The sequence below is a fragment of the Rhopalosiphum maidis genome, chromosome 4 (genome assembly GCF_003676215.2).
Source record: "Rhopalosiphum maidis isolate BTI-1 chromosome 4, ASM367621v3, whole genome shotgun sequence".
Taxonomy (NCBI): Eukaryota; Metazoa; Arthropoda; class Insecta; order Hemiptera; family Aphididae; genus Rhopalosiphum; species Rhopalosiphum maidis.
The window spans coordinates 29,194,708-29,218,681 of NC_040880.1; the positions used below are offsets into that span (position 1 = coordinate 29,194,708).

The 23,974-nt window shown below is 28.2% G+C and overlaps 2 protein-coding genes across 4 annotated transcripts; one reads left to right on the plus strand and one right to left on the minus strand.

Moving 5' to 3' along the window:
• Positions 1-10,282: 10,282 nt before the first annotated feature.
• Positions 10,283-16,590, minus strand: LOC113552575 (4-hydroxybutyrate coenzyme A transferase). The gene is made up of 8 exons (XM_026955436.2): positions 16,419-16,590; positions 14,798-14,950; positions 14,590-14,738; positions 12,009-12,099; positions 11,536-11,940; positions 11,326-11,463; positions 11,097-11,246; positions 10,283-11,035 (listed from the first exon to the last, which is right to left on the minus strand). Exons 1-8 carry the CDS (start codon positions 16,588-16,590, stop codon positions 10,851-10,853), a joined length of 1,443 nt encoding a protein of 480 aa, XP_026811237.1. The 3' UTR covers positions 10,283-10,850.
• A 250-nt stretch (positions 16,591-16,840) lies between these two features.
• LOC113552553 (exosome component 10) lies at positions 16,841-23,125 on the plus strand. 3 transcript variants are annotated; one of them, XM_026955427.1, is made up of 15 exons: positions 16,841-17,046; positions 18,884-19,162; positions 19,706-19,839; positions 19,921-20,032; positions 20,093-20,364; positions 20,430-20,616; positions 20,686-20,829; positions 20,892-21,082; positions 21,192-21,348; positions 21,410-21,558; positions 21,615-21,777; positions 21,854-22,057; positions 22,139-22,342; positions 22,561-22,800; positions 22,982-23,125. In XM_026955427.1, the coding sequence occupies exons 2-15, from the start codon at positions 19,160-19,162 to the stop codon at positions 23,036-23,038; spliced, it is 2,217 nt and encodes a 738-aa protein (XP_026811228.1). In that variant the 5' UTR covers positions 16,841-17,046; positions 18,884-19,159; the 3' UTR covers positions 23,039-23,125. The 3 variants fall into 3 exon arrangements, with proteins under 3 accessions (XP_026811228.1, XP_026811215.1, XP_026811221.1); XM_026955414.1 differs by having other exon boundaries at positions 16,842-17,046; positions 21,851-22,057; XM_026955420.1 differs by having other exon boundaries at positions 16,842-17,046; positions 18,895-19,162; positions 21,851-22,057.
• Positions 23,126-23,974: the final 849 nt, after the last annotated feature.

Consider the following 23,974-nt stretch of genomic DNA (forward strand, 5'->3'; position numbering starts at 1 on the left):
TGATTTTCAAACTCACAGCAATAGCTTTCATACTCATTCATTTTTAAAGCGTTACACCTTCGTAATTTAATTGGATAACTTTCGTCGAATTTTAATCTCTTAAATGTTTTTCAACGTTTTATAGAGCTTTAGTCAGGTTGTTATTAAAATAAAGACGTAAAGGAAATGTGTAATATAACTATAATATACACTTTTAAATTGTACGATATTACAAAAGCCAGAAGGCTCTTTAAAAAGTTCTATACAAGGAGTATAGCTGGTATATGAAACTTTACAATGCTGGTAAAAATAATAGATCAATAGGTACCTACAACTTATTTTTTTAATAATATTTTTACAGTTAAATTAATATGTTTTTTTTTATTATGATGTAAATATATATATTCAAATGCAATGGTGTCGTTTATATATAATGTATATCACTAGTGTGCACCGCCCTCTTTTGATATTTCTACATAGCCGCACCAATGACCCCCAAGCCCTCATACATGTCGCAGAACGCAGCAGTAGGACAAACCCGCCAAGTATAATATTATAGTATTATTATACAAAACGTCAATACGATTTTGTTGACAAAACGTTTTGTACTAAAATCCGCACGCGTCTTGTATGTTTGTCCTACAGCGGTCAACAACGTAGGTAGGTATAATATAAAAAGCATATATTATAATAATAATATAATAATAACGAAGTACAATCAAATATCCTCACATTGTGTATATTTGAATGTAAGTATATAGTAACTGATGGCGAAATATATAATATGATGTATACAAATAACAAATATACGGTGTGATTCACCAAGCATGTGGTAGTAGCGACCGGCTGTTTCTTCTTTATAATATATACCATACGTACGTATGCAAATCGGAGTGTAAGATAGTTTATGAATTGTATGACTAAAAGTTTTTTATTGAAAAATTTGAATGTTTGATTGGCTTGATATTTTTGTAAGTTATCAAAAATATAAGTAGACATTAAACCACTAGAATACATTCAATATAATATATTATACCTAATTTTTGATTTCCCTAACAACGTATTACTTTGTGAGGTAAAAACTAACAGAATGACATGTTCCCAAGTACACATTTAAACATTTCCATGATGAACAATTATATTTCGTACCTTTTCTATCATAAGCCATAACGCTTACATACTTGTTGATATAAATAAACCTCAAGATCAGGATGTAAGATCAATAATATGTTTTATTATCTGCCATAAGACATATTAATGATTTTATGTTTTTCCTAAAAGGGAGAAACTAAAGGTTTTGTGTAAAATATTATTATTAATAAAGATTATAGTCTTATTGATACTTTAATACTTGCATTCGGTTTTATAGTTGAGAAAATATTCGTTAGAATATTGATTAAATGCATTACATCTTCAAAAAAATCGTCTGAGAAATGATTTATTGTAAAACAAGCGCAGTGGTAATTGTTTGAAAAAAATGAGTTTGATTTCACCACCAGACACTTCTTAACTAGTACAAAAAAATCTAATTATTTGGAAATATGATTTTTTAGAAGTACCTATAATAAATACTATTTTTAAAAAATCGCAGAATTTGAATAAATCAGTGGCGTATTTACGCGGGGTCCAGGGGTACTGGACCCCCCAGAACATTTAAAAAAACTAAAAATTCTTACATATTAGCAAACCCCAATTTATGTAGGCACGCGCGGACGATGCAGTTTTTTCCGTGAATAAAATATTTATACAAAATATAGCTTAAAATTAGCCAATGTACACGGTCGAACACTCAAAAACCCGCCTCCGCGCGTAACTTTTAAATACAAAATCATATTATTTATTCTTAAAAAATCTATCTGTAGCTTTATCTGTACATTATGTCTCTGTGATATGTGTCCGTTCATAAATGTCTCTGATAGAAAATGCATAGGTATTCCATAGAATCGTCTTGCAAATCGTCAAATGCAATGATTTTTTTTTTAACTAACCTTTTGTATATAATAGAATATTTATTTTTAAATAAATTGGTGTCTGATTTGTGATATTATAAAAACATACTTGACAAAACTTAACATTTAATAATTATTTAATAAATACTTTCAAATTTATTTTTTTTTATAGTTGTGTACTCGTATTTATTTATTGTTTGGAATTGAAATAAATATGTCTTCAAATAAAAAAAATAAAACAAAGTTCATTGAAATCATTTATTATTGCACCAGTTGCGTGTCCATCAGATCAGACCGTCTAATCTCCAACAATACAAATTCTTCAACCTCATACAACAAAAAAACGTTCTTTATCGCCCAATATTGATAAATCAAATACATTTTTATCGGATTTATTAGACCCCTCCTAGAAAAAAATGGAAAATACGCCACTGGAATAAATTCATTATTGAAGATACAGTACGGGAATGAGCATATGTTTGGTGAATCACCCTGTATGTAGGAAACAGTACACGCACACGGATGGTCTATGCATACGACCGCTGCAGCGGTATATAACTGCAGTTTGCAGGTAACGGGAGTGACGAGGTGACCCCTTGATGAATCTTTTGTCGGACTCGGACGCGCGTTCGTAAATATGTATATAATAATAATATGTATTATTATATTAGAGAAATATGAACAGATTATCGACGGACGACCATCGGCACATACAGTGACGACACACAAAAGCCAGGTGTGACATTTCGTCTTGTCCAAAGCTCTTTTGGTGTAGCGGTTTCGGACACGGCCCGTGGTCAGGGAGCCGATAGAGTCGTGCTGGGAATCGGATACAGCGCACTAGCGTAAAGGTAAAGGTAGTACTGTATTACTACATACACATACACATACACAAACACACACGGTAGTACACAAATCCTTTCTTTCTCCCTTCGAATCCTTTATGTTATATTGTGATGTGTCCGTCGCCGCCTTGCGCCGCTGCACGCACAATAAACCGCCGCCGCGTGTCAATAATACACACGGATCGACCACACCACGCCACACCGTATACCGTGTTCGCGGTGTGAACCATCTGCGCGCCGGAGGGTGGTCCGAGATGGGGCTTGACCGGTCGATTGACTGACTAATGACCGCGGCGACCGTCCGTCAGGTGTGTACCTATACCTATCTATAGATATTATAATAATATACGTACAGCACTCGTATGTGTGTGCGTGGTACGGCAGCAGATGCTTGCGCGCACTACATTACCATAGATCGGGGTCAATCTGCCGTCGACTCAGTTTTCTTTACGGCCGTCAAAACCGTTTCAAAGGGTTGTCAAATCAACAAGCCGCCCGCCCGCCGAGACCGCGGTCTGTAGATCATCGTCTGCTGCAGCGCCGTCGATGCCCGGTGTTCGAGGAGCGCACGCCCGTCTCGTCCTGCACGTATCTATTATATAGACTGTAATATACAAAACGATTTAACGATATGTGACAATGTGACAATAATGTTGTATAATATTTAGAGTTAGGACGTGTATGATCTTTAACTCTTAAAAATCCACGTGATTAATAAGTTTAAAAACAATTATTTAAAAAAAGATTATTATGTCCTTAATTTGGCTTAAGAGTTAAGAAAATAAAATAAAATTAGACATTATAAAATGTATATGATTTCTTAGTGTTATAGTGTTGATATTATGATTTCATACTTGAATTTCAATTCGGTTAAAAATAAGTAAATTTAATAGCCAATTTGCGTCCAACTAGCACTGCAGCTATTAGCTAATAATTAATTTAAGTTCCTGGTTGGGTTTGGGTAGCCCTGTTGTGAGTTATGACCATTAATTGCATTATTTTTTTCATTTATATATTTTAGTCATGATGTATTCACTATTGTTCACATTTTATTATTGTAAATCCATTTTTAAATAAAGTAAAAAATATTATGCTATATATGTAATGTATATGAAAAAAATATGATAAACAAAATACCGATGGCGCAAATAGTGTATGAAATGGAATGGCTTGGCCGCTTGGGAAGTAAATCAGACAATCTCAAAACTATGATAAGTCCCTCGTGCCAAATAAATTCCTCATCAAATAAGTACCAACTACGCCAATTATCATATTTTTCTATAATTTTTAAATTAAGTTCATTATAATTAATTTTAAATTTTATTTTTGTAGTACAATTTATTACTGATAGGTATAGTGTCAGTCAATAAGAATTGTTATTGTCTCAGTAGAAAAATGTTGTAAGAGAATAATACCCAACCACATACAATTTTACAACAAATATCACCACATAGATATACGTATACTTGTCAGCTACTTTGTTTGTTTAATAGATATATATTGAATGTAAATTATGAGACTTGATTAAATATAATAATTTGTATTTTTATGTCAAAAATTATAGTTTTTATTTGTATAGACAAAATGCTCTAGGTTTTTTTTTTTAATTTACACTCTGAGAGATTTAAGTCCCTCTCAAAATTAAATTTAAAGCATGTTAGCAGAAAATACGAAATGTGGAGCAATATTCAAAATAATTACTCATAATTTAATTTTTGTATGTTAAGATTAGATTTTCTTTAAAAAAAACAACAAAAACCATAATTTTTCGATAACCATAATATAGGTAACATACTTTCATACATTTCACATGCGATCAGTGCCCGCCGGATATTTTTACCAATTCATCGGAATTGGGTTTCAATAATATCAGCCGATGGCCATTGACTTCAAATATAAAGCATTCGGGCATCGATTTCATGTGCGGGAGGTTGAAATGTTGAAAACTATTTATCGGTTTTCTCGAGTACCTTACCTAATACCTATAGAGGAAAAAAATCAGATCATCTATATATTTATCTCTAATTATTATTCATATCATGCCATAATTATATAATCTAATATTCAGCTATGTAACTATGTATATACACGTAAATGTTAATTGAATAATTTTTAAAGCATTTAGTATTTATACTGCAGTATTAAGTCAGTATATCTGCTTAATGTAATCTTTATATATTTATACAATATTAAATAATTAACATGTGTAACTATAGAATATATAGAAATATATAATAGGCATAGGCGTGTAGACTGTTGTAGACATTATGACATTATATAAATACATCGCTAGACGTATAGCGTTGTGTATAGTTTCATCAATATGACGTTTTATATACAAGCTGGTTGCATGCAGGTGATCGAATAACGGCAAAAAGCCCATTATACATATTTCTCTGCGATTATTTTAATGTCTATATAGCTTACTTATTATTATAACTGTTACACAATCAAATACGTTTGTGTCAGTAAAATACTAAAAAAAAATTTATCTGTTTAGATGTATATAAAAATCACTTACCTCGTGGTTCTCGAGTCCAATATTCCGTTAAACATAAAATAAACGTTGGTATACACGAAATTCGCACGCTGCTCCGTCTACGATGAGAAAGAAAAACCGTTACTCATTAGAGTCACATTTAGTCTCATTAAGAATATAAAAAAAAACTGTCAAATCATTCGGCATAAATAAAATAAATAGCTATCAGAGTTGTCTGGCGTGTCCGGTGATTTTTTTTTTAACATTTCAAATGTATGGCGAGATTGCAGGTGCATATAATAGAGGGTTTTTGCGTCAATAACGATGCAAATTTAAACGCCGAACTGTGAACATTGTTCGATTATTAAAAGTCATCTACTCGTTTTGCTCGAGTGCAGCTATAGTAGCTACTGCTAGTTGTTGTGCACACGTGTGTAAAATAAATACTTGTATGACAACTGAGTGTCATTTGCAATTGCAGTACTATATAGTCATAGTCTATAGCTCTTGTTTAGTTTATGCTAGTTCAGAAAGTTTATTTGATGACAGTTACCGCTGCAAAAACACAATTACCATTATTAAATTAGTAGCAGTTCTTGTTTCGACTATAATATACATAATATTATAATATAAAAACATAAATAAAACAAAAAAATTAAATTTATCATTTATAATATATATTTTAAACAATTTATTAAATTATGCATGAAAATTGTACAAAAACTTTATACAACTTACTAAGGTATTAAGCATTTATCGCTAAGGGTGATATATAAAAGAATTATTTTTGTTAAAAACTAAAAAGATATTATATTTTATTAAATTTTATTAAAAAATTCAACGTAAAACTAGAATATTATAATAAGTAACTAAATAATAACACAAAACATCTATTCAATTATATTTTTACTATAAAACAATAATAATTTTATTAAAACTTTAATTTTACTTTAACAACTAATTATTTTATCCGAGTCTCCACCGTTTTATAATCGACAATTTCGGGAAACTTTATCAAAATTAGAAATAAAATCAAATTGTATTATTCTCAAGCTTTTTTAACTAATGAAAGTTTTATCAAGCATATAAATTGAATAAAAACTAAGAAAATATGAGAATTTAAAATCTGTTTACTTCAAAAAGAGCTTAAATATTTTTTTAATTGAATTATACATATCTAGAAAATTTCTATTATGTGAAGATTTTAAATCTAAGAATATTCAATTTTTTATCTTGTTAAAAATATTGGTTGTAGTTTTTTTTAAAAACACTGAAGAGTCTATAGTTTTATTCTAATGTTCAAACTAAATACTGTAGTAGATCCAATTCGCTACAAAAACCTCCGTGGAAGCTGAAAATTGTTTGACAATGAGGACATCGTTGTTGAACATTTTATTCATCCCTCCGATTAAAACAAAAAATAGTAATATTGAATACTGAGTACCGACATAAACATTGCGCTCAAAAAAGTGGAACCATATTTATCGATTCTGTCATAGATTTCGGGAAAATAACCACAAAAAAGAATCATTTTAATTATTTTTTTTTATGATTTTTTTTTTAATATAACACTATTATATACTTACCCCATCTGGCCCATCTGTATTATTTCTGAGGCAGATAACCTGTTGGCACTAGGTCAGGCCATGGCCTGTCTAGCCCAAGTGCTTGACCCATAGTTTCGCTTATGGATATTAGTATATTACTAATATTAGCATTTTGCAGTTTATAAGAATGTGTATAATCATTATAGTTTATAATATATTATTTTCCCGGTAAAAAAGGCAAGTCGTTGGTAAATATAATTTACAGAACATTTATAATCTGAAACATACAATATGCAATAGCATAAAGAGATTTACGTATATATATATAAGTATAACGCGTAATTGGTAATTACACAGTGACGACGGTGTTCGTCTATAATCTATATACATAATTTATTATATTATTACACAATAATGAATAAATATATCTTTACATAATATTTAAGAGAATAATATTTTTATTGTTTTTAATGTAGACATGTAGATACCTACTACATTTTTAATGATATTATTCAATTTTTTAAGATTTTTTTTCACGAAGTTCTAAATTATTCATAAATGTCCTATTTTCCATTTTTGGATAAGGGAGCATATTTCAAACAATTTTTACAAAAACATCTCCTACTAAAAAAAAAAAAAATTTCATATAACGATTACCTATTTTCATTTTTGGTCATGACTCATGGGAGGCTGTGGAGGTTCACATATATTTAAAATGTAATTATAGGCATTTGCAGCTTTTTGATGAAGCATTTTATAATAATTTCACAATTTTTTTTTTATTTTTATCACTAGAGTTATTCAATTGGTACATTTCAACAATCTATAAAGAACCAAAAATATTAGTTTTTTAAAACATACAACTATAGTAATAATACTATAAAGTATTAAATATCAACAATTATTTATTTAATCCTAATTCGTGCAAGGCCATGTTATAGGTAGAGGTGCCTATAATCCGGTATTTATGTTTCAAAATATTGCAGTGTACAACATATATAATACATGACATTCGAATAAATATTTACCCGATTAGGAGGAGTATGCTCGTTACAAAGGGTGTTATTTATGCACACGTATATTATATAATATAATATGGTTCAAGTGCGAGCCAATAAATCGTGTGATACAAACGTGAGAGGGACCGTCGCGTCAGTACTCAAGACCTCTCGAAAACCAACCCTCAATCCCTCCGGTGCCCGCCACCCCCGCGTAATCGTGTACATGATGTATACAGTATTATATTAATAATATACGCGTTATTTTACCTATACAAATATAATCATATTGTGGGTAACTAAGATCGGGTACTTTAAACATATAGTCATGTACTCATATTACTATATATGTATTATACCTACCTATATATAGTTACTATACCATACAATGTTATTATACAATTCTGTGCTTTATCCGTTGTATTCCTTATTATATCCACGAGAAATGCAATTTTTGTTCCACGTATAGGTTACTACGTTAGGTTAGGTAACCTATAAAAGACCATAATATTCCTATTTATATAATATATAATTATCAATATTAGGTATATTATATGATATTATTTTATTATATATATATATTACCCATAATTTGTGTTGAAGCCGGACGCTTAAATATATGATTATTAATTATATTAATTTAACCGCCATACCATTATTTTAGCTTGAGGAAAGGTGTGCTGATGACTTATTACGTAGGGGAGGTCTTACTGGAATCTCTCCTAAGTTTGGTATGCTGATGGGATGGGTATAGAACGAATCACCAATCATACTCGATCCAATGATTTACTTATTAATAATTAATTTTTTTAAATTTTGATTATTTAAGTAGATATACATTAAAATATCCAGTAAACAATCTATACAGACAATATTTTCAAATAATTAGATTATTTACCTGGATCCGCGCCTAATAGTCCTGTATGGGCTGTATAATAGTCGTGCAATTAATTATATTGCACAAGTATGATACATAAACAAATAGGTTAGGTACTCGGGAAAAAAATGTAGACTAAGCAAGTCTGCAAGAGTTACGAGGGTCCACATCGAGTGGGAACCTGCATGTTTATACGAAAATAATCAAGATGCGTCGTTACCTTAAGGTTACTATTTATAAGAAACCCCGGGTTATTACTTACGGACACCCTAAAACTAAAATCTCACCGTTAATGTTTGTTTTTATATATTATATTAGGTATTAAAATAGGCCTCCTGCAAAAACTAGCTATACTAAATCTACCAACCTATCTTTATAATATAATCAGATCATTCATCACAAACCGCTCCTTCCAAGTCCGAATAGGCACTGATACTTCTAAATACACCCAGTAAAAGCTGGAATCCCACAAGGATCAGTCTTAGGACCCATACTGTTCAACATTTTCTGTCATGATATCCCAAACCCAAAGCCACAGGAATGTCATTAGCAATGTACGCAGATCATACTGCTATCATAACGCAGAATAAGAATCTTGAAACCTCTATCGTAGACCTAAAAAACTCACTAGACCAAGTATCAAACTGGTTTGCAAAATGGAAACTAAAATTAAATCCCGCTAAAAGCGAAGCGAAGATCTTCACCTTAAAAAGATATAAAAACCCAACCGAGATAAAAATAAATAACCAAACCATAATATGGAACAACAAGGATCAGGCAATCAAATATCTTGGAGTTTTTTTTGATGAAAAATCTACGTATGTATAGATTTAGTTGTTCAAAAGTACCTATAGGCTATATTATAACTATTTATAGTTTATTTTAGTTATAACATTAGATTAGTTTTATCTAATAAATATTATGTGGGATCATAACAGTCACCAACCAATTTTCAAACTCCAAGTATCTAATTCTGACTATAAATAAATATGGTCAAATGGTGTACTGTTGTTCTGAGATTATCCATGCCTAAGCGTTTGTATGCAAATAACATACTATTGGGTCAAGTATTATATCATTTTAGATTTTTAGAGATATAGTATTCTCTATAGTAATGTACTTATGTACTTACTACGAGTTACAACCATAGGCACAATTTGAGTTTTAAATTTGGGAGGGCTATTATAATTTGCATATATGTACTGTGTGTATGCTCCCTGGGATATATAAAGGTGGAAAGGGATACAAACCATTTTGTGGGGCTATGGTTGATTTTAAGAGGGCTTAATACCCCCAAGCCCTCCTCAAATTGTGCTTATGGTTATGCCGCCAAATGACTTTTTGGTAGATCTTCTAATATTTATTCTCTTTCAGTTGAGTTGAATCTAATAATGTATTACATTTTATTACTTTATGAAATTGTATTAAATATCAATAATACAAATCTTTATTGTTACCTTAATCCTTTAGTAATGATAAATAATATAAATGAATATTATTTCAAGAAATATACAAATTTTATCTTTATCTTTATTAACTTTAATCATTACTTGATAATCAATTTTTGACAAGCACTGAATATATTATTTCAAGAGATATGTTGTACAGAAACATCCATCATACTTTTCATTTAGGCTATTTTTAATACAATAGTGAACATTACAATTTTAATTAATGCTTTACACATAATAGTCAAAATAAATTTATTACATATCTATAATTATTTGTTTATATGAAAATAGAATAATTTACTCCTTGATTATAGCAATATACTAGGTATAATCTGTATAAACAGACAAAATTATACAATTTTAGATTTTTTTTTAATAACATTATTGAGATCCATAATACTATTTCCATACTACATAGAAATATACATCATGTTTATAAAATAATTTTTATCTCATACATTTCTTTATGGACAATATTGATTTTTAAATGAATATTATATTAACGATTCAATAACAAATGTGTTTTGGTAAAAAAAATAATTAAAAAATAAACCAATTACGAATTACAATGTATTATCTATCAATTTAATCTTGATATGAGAGGTATTAAGCAAATAAATAAGAATAAATCATGTATTAATATGATTAATGAATTATTCGGATAATATGGTTATTAATTAAAAAAAAAAATAGTAATACATTGAAATTTTAAATACATATTATACTCATGCACTCGGCATAACTTTTAAACGGTTAAATGCTTCTTTTTCTAACCATTCTCTATGGTCAGGATGGGCTATATTTATCAAGGCATGTGCTCGTTGTCTCAAACTTTTTCCAAATAATGAGGCAACACCAAACTCAGTTACAATATAATGGGCATGTGCACTAGTAGTAACAACCGTAGCTCCTATAAAACAATTTTATTAGATCAATGATAAAAACTTATATATAAAAATCTAATATTTTACCTTCTTGAATTTTTGGCACAATTTTACTACTAGGTAAGCCTCTGGCGTCTTTAGTTTTTGGATTTACAGAACCTAGGGCAATAATAGGCTTACCCTTACCGTCAAAACCTTCAGCAGCTCCTCTAATGAAATCTACTTGACCACCATACCCTAAAATAAATTTTAGTTTGCTAACATTCATTAATATGTATTAGCTAATTTTCCAATAACTAACTTAAATTTTATTTACCCGAGTATAATCTATATCCAATAGATCCAGACACAATTTGTCCAGTCAAGTCTACTTCAATACAGGAATTAATTGCGGTCATTTTAGGTTGTTGAGATATTATATGTACATTATTGGTATATGACACTTGCCTCATACCTATAAAACATTTATAAAATTAGCTATATACATATTTTATTTAATTAATTAATCAACTAAAAAATGTATTACATATTAATGGATTGTTATCAACAAAATCATACAACTTCTTGTTGCCCATTAAGAAACTTGTTACAATCAATCCTTTGTCAAATGTTTTATTATGATTGGTTATAACTCCTGACTTTACTAGATCAATAACACCAAGACTGAACATTTCTGAATGGATTCCTAAATCCTTATGACCTTTAAGACAGGTGAGAGTGGCATCTGGAATTGCACCAATACCCATTTGTAATGTGGCACCATCTTCAACAAGATTATCAGCAATATGTTTGCCAATAGCTGTTTCAGTAGGATTTGGATCTTTGTGTTCATGAGCTGGTAACTCACGATCACATCTGACGGCATAATCAATATGTGATTGATGGATAATGGCTTCACCAAAAGTGCGTGGAATACAATTATTTACTTGTGCTAAATTAAAAAAATAAAAATACAATAAAAAAATTGGAGTTAAAATATAAAATCAATATTTGACTTACCAATAATTACTTTTGATTTCCCTAAAGCTGAACGAATGCAATCCACACTTGTACCAAGACTGCAAAAACCATGATGATCAGGGGGTGATACCTAAAATAAATAATTATATTAAGCTGTTGCATTAAGAAGTTAAACAATAACCAGCATATAGTTATTAACAGTGGCGGCTTCAGAGATTTGGTTGGAGAGGGGTCTTAGTTATAATTTTTCTTATTATTCTTGGTATTTCCATATAAAAATGCGTGCTAAGCAATTAATCTTTTAAATATAATAAAATAATATCATAGTATATTTTATACTAATTTATTAATATAGTTTATTTATAGATTCTCCATAATACATAATATAGATAGCAAATATATACCATTTACCTCTATCTACATACATATCTATGATAGTATATCCACTATCGTATAATATGTGTTTTTGCTTATAATTTTTTAAAAATACAGGTATAGGGATGTACGGCCCTTAGGGCCTTCCTTGGATTCAAGGGGGCCTTGATAGTTATATTATATATGTAAGGCTTAAAATAAAATCATAAATATTGTGTTTACAAAATGACAATATGAAAAATTTTGTCCCCCCAGAAAAAATTTTTAGATCCACCACTAATTATTAAAAATATATTTGAATTTGTTTAAAGAAACAAATAACCAATATAATGATAAAATTATTACAGAAAAAAAAATTGTTGTATAATATTATAAACGTCTCAACAAATTTACATCTGCTACTTAATAGAACTAAAATAAATTCTTTATTTTATCTATAACATACTACTTGACTAACAAAATATATTATAAAAAATATGATTGAATGTATAAATCTATCAATTTTTATATTTACAATAAATAAGCTGGGTACAAAAAGAAAAACTTTAGTTTACTATAATTAATTATATTTTACTTGAACTTAACTTAATATTGAAAATCAAAATATATTATACTATATGCACTAACAAATTAAATAACTTTTATTTGAACAATCCTATTTATTAAACAAAATAATATTCCTTCAAAAGCATTTTTAAGTTCTTCTTAAAATAAAACTACTACATAAATCTAGTTTTGATTCACACTAAAGAGAAAATGTATAATTAATTATTGACTTGAAATTTAAAAAAGCAGTACTGTTGTATACTAGTAAAATTTTATATTCCGACTTACGATCATTGTTTTTCACTACCTATATCAAACAGGATAGATATCAAAAATTAATTATTGGTAGGGTGGAATAATAAGATATGTAAGATACACATAAAACAAATATAGAAAAAAAACTTTTTAATATTGATAAGTTGTAATGATATGGTTATAATTAAAAATGTATAACCAATTATTTAAATAATTAAAACGATATTGATATTATTTGTAATTACATAAAAACGTTTTTATAAGTATTTATAATAATTAACAACTAAAAATAATAAGATTAAAAACGTTTCTGGCAAAGCAAATAATATTGTTCTTAACAATATTATTTGACTGTACTATATTATTGTAAGACAGGGAAAAATGTTTTACTATTACATTCTCTTAGTCTAAGTGAATGAATAAAAAAAAGATGCATAGTATATTGTGTAAAAAGTAGAGTTCATATATCAAACAAATACGAATATACAATATACATTTTATTACTCATTGAATTTCAAGTGTAATAACAAAATTTAATTTAAAACCATAAGGTGTTCAAAGGTTAATACTTATTATAAGGTAATCAAAAAATTAATTTGAATTTGATAAAAATGTGCATATTATTTATTTTAAATAATTAATTGACTATTGTTTATGTTTAGTTTTTAACTAAAACAACATTTATCAATATTTATGGGTTCAATGTTTAATTTTAAAAACTTTCTCACATTTAATAAAGAAATATCTAAATCTATAATAGTCTATCTGGATAGTAAAATTAATAAGATAAGTGTTTACTATAGACTAAATATTATATTGCACTATCAGTTATTACTTCACCTCCAATACAATGTGTATCTATTTTTTAAGTTAGATAACTTTTCTAACCTAACTATTATAATTATCAAATTATTTAATAATTTATATTAGATTTATTATAAATCTTATATAACTATATAGTAAATAGTAAAACTATTTACGTATTTTTAATAATTGATGTTTGTCATAACAAAGTAGAAAGATGGATATTTTTACTTTTACAGTATGCAAATCAACAGTTATTTATAAAAATAAATTGATAAAATCAATAGAATACTAAAATCAAGAAATCACTTTCAAATGAATCAAGATAACTTATGTAAATATAAATAATATTTACTAAACAATCATACACGGAAAAAAATCTTCCAACAACATAGTATATTAAATTATACTGAAAATAAATATAATTATTATTATGTTAAAATAAACAGGTTTTAAATTCCAAATACAAAATAAAGTAATTTTCTTTAGCTATACAAATAATAACTATAACTAGCTTTGACTATTGATACTATTTGTATAGCTTATTAAGGTTATAATTAAATTATGATGATTGGTTAAGGTCAAAATGGACAATGAATAACACTATGGTCGTTGAATAAAAATTAGTCAATTTCCTTACCGAAATAATTGATACATCTACTGGTATAACATTTCTTTCAAATACATAGGGTATATCATGTAAAAATATTGGCACAGCATCACCACGACCTTCATTTATACACTTCCTCATATTCGAACTAATAAAAAAAGCCATTGGTCGAAATATTCCTAAAAAAAAAATATTTGAATTTTTTTTTCAATTGAAAAATTATAAAAAAATTGCACACCTTCACATTCTGGAGATGAATAAGGTGACTCAAATTCAGTGTGAATGCTACATACGCGTATATTTTTTAATTGCTTTTGTTTTCCATGATCAGTCATACTACGGAGAATTTCAATTGGTGTAGTAGCAGCACCACTCACAAAAACTGTATCATCTGTAAATAAAATATTTCTTTATAACTGAAATTACCATAAATATGTAATTACTACAATTTACATTATTGTTCTCGTTTTTAATCTATACTATAAAGTAATTAAAAATTAATATTATTTAAGATAAAAATATAAGTACTTACAATTGAAATATTTAATAGCATACACTAACTATTTGTACAAATATACAATAGCCACTCTAGTACTTTACTACATTTTTCATATTTGTAATTTCTATTTTTAATGAGAAAGTAGAATTATATCCTTATTATAAATCTTGATAAATTTACAGAGGAATTTATTTATTAATATCAATATTTTTCAGGCATCTAGTAGTACCATACATTTTATTTTAATTAAATGCAAATTATAAAAAGCAAAAATAAACTGTATAGCTATTAATTTTATTTACTATTTTTTTATTTATAATTTTGTATACTTAAGTTTAATTTTCAATTATCTTCATTAGAAAAAAGCATATATTTCCAGTTTAAATCTCAGTATATATAATAATTTCATATTGAAAAATTTCTAATTTACACAATACAATTTTATTGTTTTAACTTAGAAAATGTATAGATCCGACCTTAAATAAAATAATTTCAAACTCAGGATTGAATTAATAAATTTAACATGTATCAATTTTGAGTCAATTAAAAAGTCTTGAAAATATAAACAGGTAAAACACAAGTAGGTACTTAATAAGTATATTATCTATAAAAAGCATTATCTAAATATTTTTTTTATAATAAATGAATGCCCATAGGATGTTTTAAAAGGCAAATTATTACATGAAAAAAAGAATATTGCTTATATAGTCTCAGAACCAAATACTTTAATTAGCATATGTAATAAATGTGAACCTTTTTTTTAGGTAAGGTACTTGTATAACTACCAATGTTACTTATTATGTAAAAGTTCAAAAGGGCAAGGAATTAATATTTTATCGTGAGCAATATAGTTGCATGGCTGGTAAGTAATATGAATTAAATAACTTCTCAGACTTTTATAAACATATATTGTCCATTGCCAGAAGAGTTTATGTGTTGGGAAATACCTAAAAGCCTATAACTTAAGAGTAATATAATTTAATATATTATCTTAACTTGATGACAATTGAATTAATTAATTTTCAGATACACCTCTAACCAAAAATATGTTGATTTCAGACGTATCTGTGCGATAAGCAGTGCCTCAAATTGGGTGGTACTTACTCATTCTTTCCTTGCCAATTTTAGCAAGCCAATCACAAATAATATAACAATAGTATAGTTACTATTGTTTACTTAATACATTCATCCTGACTTACTTCTCAGCGGAATCATAGATATTACTTAAACTTAAATAAAAAAACAGTAGATCAAATCGTCCCCCCCCCAGAAAATATTTGCTATTTGCGATATTTATGTTGTGACCCATCGAGTTCACTAGGCGATAAGTAATAGTCGAAAACGGAAAACACTCAATTACCGGACTTGATACATTGGACGGCTTCGTCGGCAGACACCCACTTCGGTTCTCGATCCAACACCTGCGACACTTGAGGCGTATAGGTGAAATACGTCTTGGGACCAACCCGTCCTGTCAGTGTATTCCATATCTTGGCCCTGAGGCCAATCCTGTTGACGACCGAAACCGACATTATTTGTGATGTGTACGGTTGAATAAATGGAACGATGGACAGATAGCTAGAAGACGATCAAAACAATCGAAGGTTTGGCAATAATCTCTATAGACAAACGTTATAAGACTGCTGTGGCGGTGGGTCAGTAGGTAACGACGACGCGACGGTCAGCTGGTGCGAAAGAGCGGACGGGCGGCAGTGGTGAGCGCGCGTACGTGAATGCGGAATTGCGGACACAAAGTAGTAAAGTACTATACAAACACGATCAGCGAATATTACACAGCCGGTTCGGGCGACACGGCGCGATTAAACGGATAAAACGATAAACGACTATTGTGCATTTATGCGTTATCAGCTGGTTACTCAATTTTCGCCACCACCAAAGACAAAAGCGTGCGCACTAACTACGACTGAACGACTGACGACAACCGCTGACAAAACGTGGCAAGCTTTGGTGAAGGGGTTTAGGGGAAGGTAATTGTAAATATGTAATGATTATAATATATGACATATTAATAATAATAATAATATTAAGTCTCAGCTACTTTTAAGTATTAATCGACCGTGTATGTATAGTATGAAACTATAAACGCGCAAAAGTTTTCGATTGAACGTCGGTAGCCGTGAGGTTAGTGTTAGTCGGCGATCAAAAAAACCCATATTGGTAGTCCATAAATCAATAAATAATAGCATTGATTATAAATACTATTATACTATTTATAATCAATGATAATAGTTTTGCGGAGGCATACAAGACGCGGACGGACGCGCGTGATTTATACCGACCAATTAATTGTACCAACTACCTAAGCATCCCGAACATATTAAAATCCCGGAAATGAAGTATGAACGAGACGTGTAAACAACATGTTAATTTATTATTATTATTATATTGTATTATAATAACAATAACAACAACAAACGCCTCGGTGGCTGGGCGAACCCGGCTGTAATCGGATCGATTTAGGTCAATGTGAGCACAGGGGAATACGTATTACGTTGTGTAATCGTTTCGTATTAACATGCGCACATGCACGCAAACACACAACACACACACGCACTGCTTATTATAGAAATAATAATAATAGAACGCACAAACACGTAATTGGACCGATGTGTAGGAATAGTTCACTATTTAGTTTAAAGTATAGGATAATATAGACATCCAATTAAAAGTGATGACGATGAGAGGGTATTTTAAATTATTTTTTATCTACACGGTACAAAGTACAGTCACCGAATAGATTAAATAACTATTATATTATTATGTATTCGTTTTTACTTTATAGACCACGTAAGATAAAACATTATATCTTCTAAAGTTCTAAATGTGATCCATAGCAATAGCTTATACTGCTTATAGATCAATCGATCAATGATCATTGCATGAGTGCATGACAAATTTGTCACGGATCACTAACCTCTGTACCGGTGTATGTGTGTAATGCATACCAATTAACGGTTTACCATTTAAGACTTTAAGAGGATGCCGCAACTACATGTAATGCAATGGCGTTATTTATACCGCACGTGGTGTACATTTGCTTACATAAAATCCAATAGTTTGGCTTCAAAAAAGGATAAATTCCAGAAAGGGTTTATGCTGACATGCTGTTTATGGCTTGTATAGAATAAGTATAAAAACAAAAATTTTAATGTTGCTATTGATATGTTGTCTCCGTCTTACAAATGTACAGCATAAAAAATTCGCGTTAAGTAAAGCTAGTTTTATAATGTTAGCTTTTATATTAGAGCACGGTCTTATATAAGACTGTGTATTAGAGTAAATATTGGCCTATGATCAAATTTAAAACAGATACCAACATAATCTGTGATCTGTAGTTGTTTTTTTTGTATTTTAATTTTTAAACTATTTATGAGTATGTAAAATATTAAAATGCACATTATTAAAAATTTAAATTTCGTAAAAACCCAATCACAGACCCTAATATACATACCGAACTACCAAAGGTAAGTTACCTTAAAGTTTGGACATAGGCTGTAAGACATCTCTAATATTAAAACTATATGATAATAGGAAATTGGTTCTACAGAACACAAATTTATCATATGACCTACTGTTTGTAAGACAACACTTGCGAGCGTGGTGTGTTATTAAAGTTTAAAGTTTAAACTTAATTCTGAAGGTATATTCATTTAATCTGTATTCTGTATTTCTTCGGCTGTAGAATATTGTTTACAATTATTAAATAATTGTTCACTCATCCTACACTGAAACGTATAAAATTTGTTAACCTGTAATGGGTCATTGTTATCATTACACGATTTTTATTGATACTATAAATTATAGTTGATAAACAGACTAATGCACACTGCACAAGGCACAACACAATCTATGACTTGAAAATTTAAATGGTGAGCACGCGACTGGTAAATGGAAATCGGATTTTGAAGCATTGGTATGGATTATGGAATATTGATTGAACTTTCTTGAATTGAAATTTATCAATTGATTCTTTTCAATAAATTTGGAATTTGCAAATTCTGTGGTGAAATCTCAAGGAATTGTTATTATATTGTATTGAATGTTACAAACTACAATTCACTTATTCACATCTAAAATAAAATGGTAAGTTAATTAACCACAAACAATACTGTACATACTTATCTTGTATTAATACAAAATATGTGTTTTATTCATAAAAATGGTTCTATTAAAAAGTTTGATAATTATATAAAAGTTGCCATTTATCGTAATATGTAGTAAAATTATTAATTTATAACATAGTCTAAACAAACTAGCATGATAAAAATTATTATATATCTTTTTATTCAATCAATTCATATCTTTAAATTATTTTAAACTTTATTTTGTTTATTATCATTGTTTGCTGAAGACAGTTTGGGACCATTCTTTGTGCTGAAAATTAAGTTTTACGGTTTTTAGTCATCTTTATATTTAACTATTGTGTAAAATAAACAAAAAATATGATAAAAAACATATTTTTCAACCTTATGTCAACTAAATTAATATATTTAATTCATTGTTAATGTAGTTGTGACAATACCTATTAAAGATATTTAAAGTAATTGTGTAAAAATCTACTGTCCGTAATTTATATGTAATATAACAATAAAATTAATTATGTGAATACTTACATTACTTTTGCAGAGTGATTTTAAAACAGTTATTGAAGGCACTCGAGCCTCTAACAATTTGCCAAATGGAGTGAACTGGAATTTTTATAATAGTTACCCTAAATTTAAAAAAGCTGTTTCATCACGTCAAAATCATGTTCTCAAGTTGTATGTACATATTATATAATTCAAATGAATATTATATATTATACTACTTGATACAAACTAACTTAATTTATTGACTTACAGAATATCTGCGTTATTGAAAAATCAAAAAATCCCTGGTAATATTCGAGATAAAGACGAAGATCATCAATTTGAACTTATTGAGGAAGGAAATGACACAATCTTAGACCGAGTGGTATACCTAATATGCTAAATATTTATTTTGTGACTAGTCAATAATAATTTTTTTTTATAGACTCACAATATTGATACATTAAATGGGTCTTTCAAGAATGTGGGTGTATCTGTCACCCCCAAAACTTTTGTATCAGAATCTACTGATAATACACAAGCAGTAAACAAAAAAAGAATATTAGTACATGGACGTAATATTGAAAGACCACAAATAAAATTTAAGATCAAAGTTGATAATAGACCAGTTCCGTTTAAACCTCTTCTTACTAGTAAACCAAACAGTAAAACACCATTAGATATATGTTTGGAAACAAATGAAGACGGAATCATGTTGTAAGTAAATTTACTTCACTGAAATATGTACAAAAATAAATATTTTGAAATCTCTTTTTCTTTAGTTACAAACATCCATATCAATTAGAATTAGAAGAATTTAAGGTTTCAGCTGAATATTTAAAAGTTTCAAAAGCTGTCAAGCCTGCATCACTAGAAGACACAAAATTTGTCGAAGTATATACTGAAGAACAATTGAATTTAATGATTTCTGATTTAGAAAACGTCAAAGAATTAGCTATTGATTTAGAAGTAGGATTTAAACTTTTTTTTGATTTAATATACAATAAATCAAATTATTTTTTTTATTTTTTTAAATAGGCACATAGTTATCGAACATATCAGGGATTTACATGTTTAATGCAAATATCTACTAGAAATGCAGATTATATTATAGATACATTACATCTTCGTGACAAATTGCACGTACTCAATGAAATATTTACTAATCCTGATGTAGTTAAGGTAATAAATTTGAACTAAAATAAAAAAAATTAAATACATTATTAATTTGTGTTCATATTCAGGTATTTCATGGAGCAGATAGTGATATTCTATGGCTGCAAAGAGATCTGGGTCTATATGTTGTAAATATGTTCGATACATATCAAGCTGCAAAAATATTGAACTTTTCTAGAAAAGGGTTAGATTTCTTACTAAAACATTATTGTAATGTAGATGCTGACAAAGCATTTCAACTGTATGATTGGAGAACAAGGTAACAATTATCTTAAACAGATAAAAAAATATTTAAGATCATCTATCGATTATCACAAATGTTGTTCTGCCATTCAGAAATGTAATCATGTTTTTGTATTTCGGTTTAGACCATTATCGACTGAAGCCATATTTTATGCTCGTTCTGATACTCACTATTTACTTTATGTGTATGATATGATCAAAAAAGATTTAATGGCGATATCTACTAATCAGTGCAACTATATTGAATTAGTATTTCAACGAAGTGCTGATGTGTGCAAAATGGTAAAAATTTACTGGTTGATATATTTTTATTACTGATATTAATTATTAAGTATCACTTTAGAGGTATGAAGTGAATATTTTAGGCGATGACAGTCACTTAAGTATGTATAAACGGAGTAAAAAAATGTTTGACATCCAACAAATGTATGCATTAAAACATATATATGCTTGGAGAGATAAATTAGCCAGAGAATTAGATGAAAGTCCAGGGTAAGATTAAAAAACTTTAAAATGAATAACTCATATTTTTATTTTTATTTTTGCAGATACATTTTACCAAATCATATGTTACTTAAAATATCAGAAATGTTACCCAAAGAATCATTTGGCATACTGGCTTGTTGTTCGCCGATACCGCCATTGGTTCGACAATGTCTACATGAAATCCATTACATAATTAAAAAAGCAAGGGAACAAACTTTTGAAAATGTTAGCAATATTTTTGGTTTTTGTTAAAAATAATTTGTATGCTCGTGTGTTAAATTTAATATATTTATTTTAGCAGACCGAGAAATTGAGTGAAGATAAAAGCTTTACACAAGATGTGGTCAAACATATAGATGTTGACATGATTAGCTTACATGATTATTCTAAATCAAAAGAAAATGCAGGAGACTCATTACCAACATTATTAAATGATTTAAATAAATTAGTTGACGACGAAATTGAAATTGTTTATTTTACACCAAAGGAAATTACTATATTCCAAGTACTTAATTTTTAGATTTTAATTTTCTTTAGTTAATTGTTATATGCCCCGTTAACATTATTATTATTATAAAAAATTTAGGAAATAAACAAAAAATCAAGAAAGCATACTGGTTTAACAAATATTGTTTATAAACAGCCATATGAATTGTATTTGAAAACAATTAAGTATAATAATGTTCTTAAGAAGTCATTAGAGATAAAAGAGAAAATAAGCGAAAACAATGAACCAATGAATGTTAGTATCCCGATGGAATGTCCGGACAAACTTTATTTAACCACTCAAGTGAGATTTACTTTTAAATGATTTTATTTTTCACATAATATAAGTATTTAATTATAATCATACTTAAATATTAATATTTAATTCATTCAATTATGCATAATAGTATAATACTAATATTTTAATAGATATTTCTAAAAACACATTTTCTAAACATGATTTTAATAAATTGTTTATATTTCATAATTTTTATCAAAAATATTTTATTTTTTTATTTTTAGGTTAAAGAAATTAAAAAAGAAATTATTGACCACACAAATGTAAAAAAAAACATTCCAAGCACAATTATAAGAGAGATAACAATCGAAAATCAGAGTTCTAGTACGAGTTCAGCTTCCCAAAACTCAACTAATAATTCAAGACAAACCAATTTTAAGCCTCATAAGTATGAACATACTGATTTTGCCAAATTCCACAATCAATCAAAAGAGGTTATGTTAATTTCTAAACGATTACAAAAGGTAAACACATATAATTATATTGAAAATAAAATTTCATTTCAGTTTTTAATATTTTTATTAATATATTAATAGAAATATTGTCAGTATTTTTAATTACCAGTGTGAAACACAATTCACTAAATTTATAATTAGTACAATAGATGATCATTCAAATAAAATTGTTTAAATTTTTTTTTTCCAGAAAAAGAACAAAATAAAGAAAAATAAAAAGCCAAAAAGATTACAAAAAACTGTATAAAGAAATAATTGTATAGGGGATATTAAATTGGTTGTAGTGGTTATACAATCATTTTTTATATTAAATTAAATAACTTACTGAAACTTATGATGTGTTTTGTCTTTCTCAACAGGATTCCTTTTCTATCCTGTTTTAGTTTAATTTCACCACTTTCATACATGTAAATGTGGTTTAAAGATAATCTCTATGATTAATGCATAGCAATCATTAGAGATGGACATACCATATCATAGCATTATCCATGTTAGATGCTCTTAATCTGAATAATATATAATATACAAAAAGTATTATAAAGAATAGTCTAAATTATACTCTTCAAAAGTAGAAATTTTGGGTTTAGAATCACCATTTTGTTTAATTTCCTTCTAACTATCTAACTAGTTAATCACAAGATTGGTTCTACTGAACAAACATTATTATGTGTTGGTAAATTCTAGTGTACTAATATTTTCTTAAGAGGACGTCTCACCCACATGTGTAGTCACTGTCTTATACACATACGATATAGTACATTTTCGTTCAACAGTTTCAATAGTGCTTTTAGTTGTAATATTAGAATGAATTGACCTATTATCAAAGAACATTATCTACGTTCTCTCGTTGGCTTTTTAGGATATTTTAATTTTTAGGTATGAAATTATTAAATATTTGAAAATAACCATAATTATTAGTTAATTATATCATGATCTCAACATTACAAATTAAGATTCATATCAACTTGCAATAAATTGAACAATAATTTTATCAATTTACTTTATGACAAAAACACGACTAGAATAGAATGCAACACCACAACAATTTGAGTTGTACATTTCAATATACCTAACCTAAAATCTTTGTTACTCTGTGATTAATATATTTCCTCCTTTTTGTAAACCTGTTCATGCTGTTTCTACTAAAAGAAATAAGAGTTCCATTCTATTTCAAAAAAAAGAA